At 39.3% G+C, this 12397-nt stretch overlaps 1 protein-coding gene across 1 annotated transcript in view; it reads right to left on the bottom strand.

Annotated features, from left to right (window-relative positions):
• ALDH9A1 (aldehyde dehydrogenase 9 family member A1) overlaps window positions 1-12397 on the bottom strand; it is a 35409-nt gene that overhangs the window by 11452 nt on the left and 11560 nt on the right. The window contains exons 4-5 of the mRNA XM_037825456.1: window positions 1619-1753; window positions 376-572 (exon numbers count right to left, since the gene is read on the bottom strand). Coding sequence (XP_037681384.1) covers window positions 376-572; window positions 1619-1753 — 332 coding nt within the window. The remainder of the gene's footprint in view (window positions 1-375; window positions 573-1618; window positions 1754-12397) is intronic.

The raw sequence follows: 12397 nt of genomic DNA, 5'->3' as shown, positions 1-12397 counted from the left end.
AATGGATCTGAAATAAACTGAGAAAATACTCTTGTTCTGAGGTGGCTGCTATACATGAGTTAGGTCACCAAATGATAAAGTGACAGTCTGGGCCCCCTGCCCTCTCAAACTCACAGGCAGGAGATGACTTCCATCCACTTCCATCCCCACTCAGCCTAACAAATCTACTGTGCTAATCACCCCAAGTGTGCTCCCTTCTCCTCTTTGCATTTTTACATTAAACTTCAGACCTTTGCCCAATAATACCTACTGCCCCCTTCCCAATACAAGCTAGAAAAAATCATATGATAGGCCTCTAAAATATAATCTAGGTAGGACTGACTTTGCCATATCTAGATAACCGTTTGTATTAGCCAATGTTGGATTTATCTTCACCTTTGTGCCAGTGGGCACACTTCCAGTGAAAGAGACTTTGGCCACATCACGATGCTGACACAGAAACTGGCCTGTGGCAGCCCCTCCTTGCACCACGTTGAAGAGCCCAGGCGGCACACCAGCCTCAGTATAGATTTCAGCCAGCAGCAATACAGAAACAGGCGTGAAGGGAGAAGGCTTAAAGACCATGGCGTTACCTGCATAAACCCAAAACACAAACTCAAAAAGACTTTGTAAGATTGATGATCCTCTGAGGTCAGAACTAGAGGTTAATTCATAGCTCCTACTGTTTCCTGCTCCACCATCAAATCCAAATCCTAGACCAAAACTGTTAGTAAGTAAACACACCTTGTTCTCCCCACCTTGGTTTCTCTCATTAAACAGACTCCAGTGGCCCAGTCTCAACCAATCATACCTTACACTTGCATATCTAGGCCTTTTCACACCTATTGTCTCATATAACACTTGCAACAGCACTAGGAAGTAGATACGAGGAGTCCCATTTTATAAAAGTTGAAACTGAAGACTAGAAGGGTTAGTTAATTTGATGAGGATCCCAAAAATTGATGACTTAATTTTGACCCTGTTTCTACTCTATCACAACTGCCTCTCACACAGGAACATGCTAAAACAAGAACATGAAACAGCAACAGGAAAAAGGGGTATTTCAATACAATGTCCTAACAGTAATGCCTTTTTAACACTACAGTTTTTTCTAAGATATAATCAGTCTGCTCTTCAAATAGTGTAAGAAAACTGTATTAAGTCCATCAATAAAAGCATCCCTGATGGAAGCCTTATTTGTCATTTCTCTAAATACATAAATGGAGGAAGTCTACTTTCTGCTTCCAAAATGAAGTGAAACTACTTAGTGCTTTCCTATACAGAAATTCTTGGTGCAGAAAGGAAAAAAATTTATGAGTAGCACAAACGTAATTCAATTTGACAGTAAAAATAAGACCTCCAATTCCAAAATTAGTTTTTCTTTTCAAATACAAAAATAAAGATAAAAATGAGAATATTGTGCAACCTAAACTGTAAGCAAACTAAGGGGCAAGACAGAGCTAGAATGGAACCATGTCTGTTGCAGTTTTGTATGCCTCATTGAAGGTCCCTTCTGATTTGAAGTCTGTGTGTGTGTCTCTGTGTGTGTGTGTGTGAGTGTGTGTGTAGGAGTGAGGGGTAGAGAATGGGGAGAGAAGGGAACAGATGGCTCATAAGTAGAGGAATAATTCATTCTTACCACAAGCTAGAGCTGGAGCAGACTTCCAACAGGCAATTTGAAAGGGGTAGTTCCATGCTCCTATTCCCACACATACCCCAAGTGGTTCTCTTCTGGTATAACCAAAGGATCCACCTGAGAGCTGGATATGTTCACCTAAAAGGAAAATAGAGGAGAAAAGAAGAATGAAATTCTGCTTTCCCCAGGATTTCACCAACACATGTTCTTACCTTATACCCTAGTCAGACCAGTCTCCTTGCTATACGTGCCAGTTTAGATGTATTATGTCCCCCAAAACTCCACGTTCTTTGATGCAGTGTTGCAGGGGCAGATATATTAGTGTAGATTAGGCTGGAACCCATTGGTTCAGTGTTTCCATGAAGATGTGACTCAATCAACTGTGCGCAAGACCTTGAATTGGATTATTTCCATGGAGGTGTTGCCCCACCCATTCAGGGTGGGTCTTAATTGGATCACTGGAGTACTTTAAAAAGAGCCACACAGGCCCAGATGCTTGCCACAGATGAGAGACAGTTTGAAGATGGCCACTGAAAGCAGACTTTTGCTCCGGAGAAGCTAAGAAAGGGCAAACACCCCAAGAGCAACTGAAAGTGACATTCTGAAGAGAAGCTGCAGCCTAGAGAAGAATGTTCTGGGATAAAGCCATTTTGAAACCAGAACTCCGGAGCAGACGCCAGCCACGTGCCTTCCCAGCTAACAGAGGTTTTCCAGATGCCATTGGCCACCCTCCAGTGAAGGTACCCAATTGCTGATGTGTTACCTTGGACACTTTATGGCCTTAATACTGTAACCGTGTAACCAAATAAACCCCCTTTTATAAAAGCCAATCCATTTCTGGTGTTTTGCATTCCAACAGCATTAGCAAACCAGAACACTGTACAACATGCTCACCTCTGCGCCGATCTTTTTCATTCAGTTATTCTTACACTGGCCTCCCCATATGTCTCCACATAGTGAATCCCATTTATCCTTTAAATCCATGTTCATTCAACTTACTTTTTTTTTTTTCAGATTTCCTTAGTTTTATTTTTTTTTATTAAATTCAGTTTTATTGAAATATTCACAACACCATACAATCATCCATGATATACAATCCACTGTCCACAGTATAACATAGTTATGCGTTTATCACCACAATCTATCTCTGAACATTTTCCTTACATCAGAAAGAACCAGAACAAGAATAAAAAATAAAAGTGAAAAAAGAACACCCAAATCATCCCCCCATCCCACCCCATTTATCCTTTAGTTTTTATCCCCATTCCTCCACTCATCCATACACTAGATAAAGGGGGTGTGATCCACAAGGTCTTCACAATCACACTGTCACCCCTTGTAATCTACATTATTATATAATTATCTTCAGGAGTCCAGACTGCTGGGTTGGAGTTTGGTAGTTTCAGGTATTTACTTCTAGCTATTCCGATACATTAAAGCCTAAGAGGTGTTATCTATATAGTGCATAAGAATGTCCACCAGAGTGACCTCTCGACTCCATTTGGAATCTCTCAGCCACTGAAACTATTTCGTCTCATTTTGCATCCCCCTTTTGGTCAAGAAGATACTCTCAGTCCCACGATGCCGGGTCCACATTCATCCCTGGGAGTCATACTCTGCGTTGCCAGGGAGATTTACACCCCTGGGAGTTGGGTCCCGGAGGGCAGCGAGTTCACCCGTTGAGATGGCTCAGTTAGAGAGAGAGAGGGCCACATCTGAGCAACAAAGAGGTACTCAGGGGGAGACTCTTAGTCACCATTACATACAACTTTAGACTCTCCTTTGTGGTAATGAGCTTCATAAGGGCAAGTCCCATGCTCGAGGGCTCAGCACATCAAACCGCCAGTCCCAATGTTTGTGACAACATCAACACCAGTCCAGGTGAGGATGTCCAACACATCCACACCTTCCCCCAGATCCTCGGGGTTGGGGAGGGGGAGGCTGTAAATGTATTTTTTATTATCTGTCCATATTACTCTGGGATGTGTCACTATTTCACTCCAGCCTATACTAACCTACTGTATCTCATTTCCTATTCAAAGTTCCATGCAATTGTGGTGTTTGAACAAATCGACTGTAGAGTTGTACTGTTTAGAAAATTTAGATCCTGTACCAAATAGATATCTATTCCCTTGGTCTCATATGAAAGTTGAAGTTTTAAAACACAATCAGTTTCAACCTTTATCCTTTGGCCTGGCTTGCCCTGGTCTTAACCAGACCTGCTTCATTCATATCATTAATTGAAGTCTGGGCTCTTTTTCAGCTTTTTTTTTTTTTTTTTGACAGTGGCTGTATGCACTAATACTGACATTCATATCTGCCGAGCTCTAGCTCTGAGTTTCAGGTGTCTCAGAGATATGCATTGTTCCAGAGACCAATCAGGTTATACGCTAGGGGATCAGCATCTCAAAGTTTAGAGATAGGCCTTACAATTCAGGGATAGAGTTAACTGCTGTAAGAGCTTACAATCTAGGGACTATTACAATTATTGTGTCCACGTTAGGCTATGTTCTAAGATTCAATTCTGAGTTTACACATTGTAGTTAGTCCATATTGGTGAGGCATCATCCCTCTCACCATGTTTTCTCCAACACTTTTACTCCTATATATATATTTTCCTACAATTTTATAGTTATATTCACATACCATACATTTATCCACAGTGTACAATCAGTTGTTCATGGTATCATCATAAAGTTGTACATTTATCACCACAATCAATCAGCACTTGAACATACTGATTACTACAAAAAAAAAGTTTTGTTTTTTTTTTTGCAATAAGAAAAAATGATAAAAAGAAAAATAACATGTCATACAATACAGTATACTACTAAGGACAGCAAATAACACCACTACCAAGAATCCCATATTACTCCCCTACATCCCCCTCTCATATACATTTAGCATTGGCATATTGCCTTTTTGTTACATTTAATGGAGGTATATTACAGTGTTACTGTTGACCATAGACTCCAGTTTGCTTTGATTATGTTTTTTCCTGAATACCATCCCCTTTTCAAATTTCTACATGGTTGACATTCATTTGCTTTCCCACATGCAAAAACATTTTTATATTTGTATATTTAGTAACAGTCATTGGCCACTCCAGTTTTTGCCACGTTATACAGTCCCAGTCTTTATCATCTATCTTTACCTCTGGTGTCATACATTCTCCTATCCCACCTCTTTCAGCTTTACTCACAGACATCTTTGTTCAATGTACTTACAGTACCGTGCTACCATCACACAGTATTATGCTATCTATTTCTGGATCTATGCAATCAATCCTAAACATTCTGTAGTCCTTCAGCATCAAATGGCTGATCTCTGCCCTCTTTCTATCTCCTGGTCGCCTGTGTTGTCAGCTTTTAACTCCCAAAGTTTGTTCATTAATGTCTGTTCATATTAGTGAGACCATACAGAATCTGTCCTTTAGTTTCTGGCTAACTTCACTCAACATAATGTCCTCAAGGTTCATCCACATTATTACATGATCCATGTCTTTGTTCTGTCTTACAGCTGCATAATATTCCATCATGTGTATATACCACAGTTTGTTTATCCACTCGTCCTTTGATGGACATTTGGGCTGTTTCCATCTCTTGGCAATTGTGAATAATGCTGCAGTAAACATTGGTTTACAAATGTCTGTTTGTGTCTTAAGTTTCAGTTCCTCTGAGTATATACCCAGCAATGGAATAGCTGGGTCATATGGCAAATCTATGTTTAGCTTCCTGAGGAACCTCCATACTGTCTTCCAGAGTGGTTGGACCATTCTACATTCCCACCAACAATGAATAAGTGTGCCTCTTTCTCCACATCCTCTCCAGCACCTGTCATTTTCTGTTTTTTGGATAATAGCCATTCTGGTAGGTGTGAGATGATATCTCATTGTGGTTTTGATTTGCATTTCCTTAATAGCCAGTGAAGTTGAGCATTTTTTCATATGCTTTTGAGCCATTTGTATTTCCTCTTCAGAAAAATGTCTGTTCATGTCTTTTGCCCATTTTTTAATTGGATTGTTTGTCTTTCCGTTATTGAGAAGCAGGATTCCTTTATATATTCAGGATATTAAACCCTTATCTGATATGTGGTTTCCAAATATCATCTCCCATTGTGTAGGCTGCCTTTTTACTTTTCTGACAAAGTCCTTTGATGTACAAAAGTGTTTAACTTTGAGGAGATCCCATTTGTCTATTTCTTCTTTGGTTGCTCGTGCCTTGGGTGTGAGGTCTAAGAAACCACCTCCTTTCACAAGATCTTAAAGATACTGCCCTACATTTTCTTCTAAGAGTTTTATGGTCTTGGTGCTAATGTTTAGGTCTTTGATCCACTTTGAGTTAATTTTGGTATAAGGTGTGAGATGGACATCCTCTTTCATTCTTTTGGAAATGGATATCCAGTTCTCCAAACACCACTTATTGAACAGGCTGCTCTTTCCCAGTTGCTTTGGCTTCACCGCCTTATCAAAGATCAGTTGTCCACAGACGTAAGGGTCTACTTCTGAACACTCAATTCAATTCCATTGATCAGTATATCTGTCCTTATGCCAGTACCATGCTGTTTTGAGCACTGTAGCTTTGTAATATGCTTCAAAGTCAGGTAGTGTGAGACCTCCCACTTCATTCCTCTTTCTCAAGACATTTTTGGCTATTCAGGGCACCTTAGCCTTCCAAATAAATTTAGTTATTGGTTTTTCTATTTCTGTAAAGTAAGTTGTTGGGATTTGAACTGGTATTGCATTGAATCTGTAAATCAGTTTAGGTAAAATTGCCATCTTAACTATATTTAGTCTTCCAATCCATGAACATGGTATGTTCTTCCATTTTTTCAGGTCTTGTTCAATTTCTTTTAGCAGTTTCTTATAGTTTTCTATGTAAAGGTCTTTTGTGTCCTTGGTTAAGTTTATTCCTAAATACTTGATTCTTTTGGTTGCTATTGTAAATGGGATTTTTTTCTTGATTTCCTCCTCTTGTTGCACATTACTTGTGTATAGGAACACTACAGATTTTTGCATGTTGATCTTGTAGCCTGCTACTTTGCTGTATTCATTGACTAGTTCTAGTAGCTTTGCTGTAGATTTTTCTGGATTTCCTACATATAGAATCATGTCATCTGCAAATAGTGAAAGTTTTACTTCTTCCTCTCCAATTTGGATGCCTTTTATTTCTTTTTCTTGCCTAATTGCTCTAGCTAGAACTTCCAGCACAATGTTGAATAACAATGGTGATAGTGGGCATCCCTGTCTTGTTCCTGATTTTAGAGGAAAAGCTTTCAGTCTCTCCCCATTGAGTGTGATGTTAGCTGTGGGTTTTTCATATATTGCCTTTATCATATTGAAAAAGTTCCCTTCTATTCCTATCCTTTGAAGTGTTTTCATCAGGAAAGGATGTTGAATTTTGTCAAATGCCTTTTCTGCATCAATCGAGATGATCATGTGGCTCTTCTGCTTTGATTTATTGATGTGGTGAATTACATTAATTGATTTTCTTGTGTTGAACCAGCCTTGCATACCTGGAATAAATCCCACCTGGTCGTGGTGTATAATTCTTTTAATGTGCTGCTGGATTCGATTTGCGAGTATTTTGTTGAGGATTTTTGCATCTATATTCATTAAAGAAATTGGTCTATAATTTTCTTTTTTTGTAGTATCTTTGCCTGGTTTTGGTATTAGGGTGATGATGGCTTCATAGAAAGAGTTAGGTAGCTTTCCCTCTTCTTCAATTTTTTTGAAGAGATTGAGCAGGATTGGTACTAATTCGTTCTTGAATGCTTGGTAGAATTCACATGTGAAACCATCTGGTCCTGGGCTTTTCCTTTTTGGGAGCTTTTTGATGACTGACTCAATCTCTTTACTTGTGATTGGTTTGTTGAGGTCATCTATTTCTTCTTGAGTTAATGTTGGTTGTTTATGCTTTTCTAGGAAGTTGTCCATTTCATCTAAGTTGTCTAGTTTATTAGCATATAGTTGCTCATAGTATCTTCTCATTATCTCCTTAATTTCTGCAGGGTCGGTAGTTACATTTCCTTTCCCATTTCTGATTGCATTTATTTGCATCTGCTCTCTCTTTTTTTTTGTTAGCCTAGCCAGTGGTCCATCGATTTTATTGATTTTCTCAAAGAACCAACTTCTGGTTTTGTTGATTCTCTCTATTGTTTTCCTGTTCTCAATTGCATTTATTTCTGCTCTAATCTTTGTTATTTCTTCCCTTCTGCTTGCTTTGGGGTTAGTTTGCTGTTCTTTCTCTAATTCCTCCAGGTGAGCCGTTAACTCTTCAATTTTTGCTCTCTCTTCTCTTTTAATATAGGCATTTAGAGCAATAAATTTCCCTCTCAGCACTGCCTTTGCTGCATCCCATAAGTTTTGATAAGTTGTGTTTTCATTGTCATTTGCCTCGAGGTATTTACTAATTTCTCTTGTAATTTCTTCCTTTATCCACTGGTTTTCTAAGAGGGTATTGTTTAGCCTCCATGTGTTTCTGAATTTTATGACCTTCTGCCTTTTATTTATTTCCAACTTCATTCCATTGTGGTCTGAGAAAGTGTTTTGTATAATATCAATATTTTTAAATTTGTTGAGACTTGCTTTGTGACCCAACATGTGGTCTATCCTAGAGAATGTTCCATTAGCACTTGAGAAAAAAGTGTATCCTGCTGTTGTTGGATGTAGTGTTCTATAAATGTCTGTCAAGTCTAGTTCATTTATCATACAATTCAACATCTCTGTTTCTTTAGTGATCCTCTGTCTAGATGTTCTATCCATTCATGAGAGTGGTGTATTGAAGTCTCCAACTATTATTGTAGAGGTATCTATTTCTCCTTTCAGTGATCGCAGTGTTTGCCTCATGAATTTTGGGGCATTCTGGTTTGCTGCATAAATATTTATGACTGTTATGTTTTCTTGATGAATTGACCCTTTTATTAATATATAGTGTCCTTCTTTGTCTCTTTTAATTGTTTCACTACTGAAGTCTAATTTGTCTGATATTAATATAGCTACTCTCGCTTTTTTCTGGTTGTTGTTTGCATGAAATATCTTTTTCCAACCTTTCACTTTCAGTCTATGTTTGTCCTTGTGTCTAAAGTGAGTTTCTTGTAGACAGCATATAGATGGGTCCTGTTTTTTTAATCCATTCTGCCAGTCTGTGTCTTTTTATTGGGGAGTTTAATCCATTTACATTTCATGTTATTACTGTAAGGGCAGTAGTTTCTACTACCATTTTGTTTTTTGGAATTTATATGTCATATCTTATTTTTTCCTCTCCTTTTACCTTTCCTGATAATCTTCATTTCTGCACTCTTCTCCAACTCTCTCTCTCCTGTCTTTTCCTATCAGCCTGTAGCACTCCCTTTAGTATTTCTTGTAGTGCCGGTCTCTTATTCACAAACTCTCTCAGTGTCTGTCTGTCTGAAAATGTTTTAATCTCTCCCTCATTTTTGAAGGAAAGTTTTGCTGGATATAGAATTCTTGGTTGGCAGTTTTTCTCTTTCAGTATCTTAAATATATCATGCCACTGTCTTCTTGCCTCCATGGTTTCTGCAGAGAAATCTGTACATAGTCTTATCGACCTTCCCTTGTATGTGATGGATTGCTTTTCTCTTGCTGCTTTCAGAATCCTCTCTTTGTCTTTGACATTGGACAATCTGACCAGTAAGTGTCTTGGAGTAGGTCTATTGGGATCTATTCTATTTGGGGTATGTTACACTTCTTGAATCTCTAATTTTCTGTCTTTTATAAGAGCTGGGAAATTTTCAGTGAATATGTCTTCTATTACTCTTTCTGCCCCTTTTCCCCTCTTCTCCTTCTGGGATACCCATAACACGTATATTTGTGCGTTTCATGTTGTCACTCAGCTCCCTAAGACCCTGCTCATATTTTTCCATTTTTTTCACCATCTGTTCTTTTGTGTGTATGAATTCGAATGACCTGTCTTCCAGTTCACTGATCCTTTCTTCTGCCTGTTCAAATCTACTGTTGTGTCCCTCCATTGTGTTTTTCATCTCCTCCATTGTGACCTTCATTCCCATGAGTTCTGCCATTTGTTTTTTTAAGTTTATGAATTCTTCTTTATGGTCAGCCAGTGTCTTCTTTATATCCTTCAGCTCTTTTGCTATATCTTCCTTCATTTCATCAAATTTATTTAGCATTAGTTGCCTCCACTCCTGTGTCTCAGCTGAGCTATTAGTTTGTTCCTTTGGCTGGTCCATGTTTTTGTGTTTCCTGGTATGGCTTGTTATCTTAAGTTGACTAGGCATCTGATTTTCTTGACTAGTTTATTTCGGAGCTTGTTTTCTGTCTTTTACCTAGTGGTTTTCTTATTGGTTGGCTTTGTTCTCTGGCCTCTGTTATTCAGTTCAACTTATTCTAGACCTCTAACTTAGGTTCTATTTAGTTGATCAGAATTTTTCCCCTCTTGCTTTTTCTGTTTCTTGCTCTGCCTCTATGTAACCTTTTTGTGAGTGGGTCTCCTCAGATATGGTTGACCCTAGTCAGATTTTCCCAGTCTAGTGAGGCCCAGGTCTCACTGGGAGGGTATGGAGTTTTCCTGAGAATGAGACTGTCCTATGAGGCCTTTAGAATTGGTGCTTTTCCTCTCCTGTCCAGCAGGTGGCGCTGGCCAGCCCACAGCTCCCCCACCAGTGTAAGGAGGTATGGAGACTTTAGTTCTCCTGGTGACTCTGATCCTGTCAGGGGTGTGGTTGACTGAAGCTGGAATCTGAATTCCAGCCCCTGGGGTCTGAATTCCCAGAAGGAGGACTGCCAGTTGAGCTGGACCTCCCTCCACTCTCCGAATCCTCAGAACTCCAGTTGTCTCTCAGGGGCACTATTCCCTTCTCCTCTCTCCTCTTTGGGGCCTCTCCAGGTAGATTCCTTGGTCAGCCTGAGTTGCCAATTAAAGATGGGGGTGGAAGCCTTCAGTAGTGAATACAGAATTCAAAGACACTGTGGGTACTCTGTTTCCCCTCAAGCCCAGCCTAGTCCCTCAACCTGGGCTTTCCGATAGAAAATAACCACATATATTACTTTTAGATTAAAAAAAAAAAAAAAAAAGTAGAAAAGAAATCAAGAAAAAGAAAAAAGGAAAAAAAAAAAAAAACAAGAGTCTCTTTTAAAAGTCTTTCCCCAGCCTGGAAGTTTTGTCAGTGTCAGAATAGAGCATTTAAAGATATGCTTTGGGCTATTGTCTGATAATTACTCTCCAACCACTTCAGTTCCACCGCTGCTGGGGGCTAATGAAATGCAAAAAGATAAGGGATCAGTGAGAAGCCAGAAGGAACCAAATGTAGGGGAAAAAAAAATGGCTTTTTTGGAGTCTGGGAATGGGTGCCCGCTTTTACATGCCCCCACTTCACGGAGCCCAGCCCTTCTTTAGCACCCCAGCTCCCAAAGTTAGTTAATTAATTTGTTAATTAATTTTGCAGTTGAGGCTGGGTTGAGCCTCCCTTCTTGCCCTCAGCAGATTGCTGTTTTTTGTGTCCCCCCACCCCCACCCCGTTCAGGGAGCCGGCAGCAAGACAGTCTGTGAGGTCTGGGTGGGGAGGGGCGCCAGACCCCTGGTCCGGGGAACTTACAATGTTCGCTGCGATCTCAGCTTTTCCTCCAATTCCAAACTTGTGTCCAATGTGTGACTGGTTACTGGAGACCCTGAAAACACTGTTTCATATAGTTCTTGGGTAATTGCCAGCTGCTCTAGGGGAGAGACAAAATTCTGCTCCTCACCACTCTGCCATCTTGCCCCGCCCCCCCCATTCAACTTACTTTAATCCTCTAAAACTTTACTAAGCCTCTATTAGATAACTTAGATGAAATGGACAAATGAAATACACAAACTACCAAAACCAACTCAGGAAGAAATAAAATCTGAATCAAATAGTATTAAGCATCGACAGGATATGGAGAAATCAGAACCCCCATACAATGCTGGTGGGAATGTAAAATTGTGTAGCTGCTTTGAAAAACAGCATGGCCATTCCTCAAAAGGTTAGACATAGAGTTACCATTTCACCCATTAATTCCACTCATATATACCCACAAGAAATGAAAACATGTGTACACATAAAACGTTGTATGCAAATACTCATAGCATCTTTTTTCATAATAGCCAAAAGTGGAAACAATCCAAATGTCTATCAACTGATAAATAGATAAACCAAATACAGTATATCCCCATACAATGGAATACTATTCAGCCATAAATAAGAATAAAGTGCTGGCACATGCTCCAACGTGGATGAACCCCGCAAACATTATGCTTAGTGAAAGAAGCCAGTCACAAAGGATCACATATTATATGATTCAATTTATAAGAAATGTCCAGAATAGGTAAACCTATAGAGACGGAAAGAATAGTGCTTGCTTAGGACTAGAGGGATGGCGGAACGATGCTAAAGTGCACAGAGTTTCTTTCTGAGATGATGAACAGGTTCTAAAATTGATTGTGGTGGCAGTTGCACAAAACTCTGTGAATATACTAAAAACCACTGAATTGTACACTTTAAATCAGTGAGTTTTATGGTTTGTGAATTACATCACAATAAAGCTGTTACAAAAAAAATTTTACTGAGCTTCTATAATGTGCAAGGCGCTGAGGTAACTGCTGGGGATATAGAAGTAAACAAGAAAGACATGATCCATGCCCTCACAAAGCTTTCTGTCTATGAGAGAAACAGAAAGATGTATTTTACTATCAAAAAGGGAGTGAAACACACAAATAACAAAACCATAAGATAGAATATGAGTGTCATACAAGAGCAGAAACCTAGTACTTTGAAGCTTGCAAT

The sequence above is a fragment of the Choloepus didactylus genome, chromosome 2, assembly GCF_015220235.1.
Source record: "Choloepus didactylus isolate mChoDid1 chromosome 2, mChoDid1.pri, whole genome shotgun sequence".
In the NCBI taxonomy this organism is placed as follows: Eukaryota; Metazoa; Chordata; class Mammalia; order Pilosa; family Megalonychidae; genus Choloepus; species Choloepus didactylus.
The sequence above is the reverse complement of the archived record's forward strand: the minus strand, read 5'-3'. Positions and strand labels throughout refer to the sequence as shown.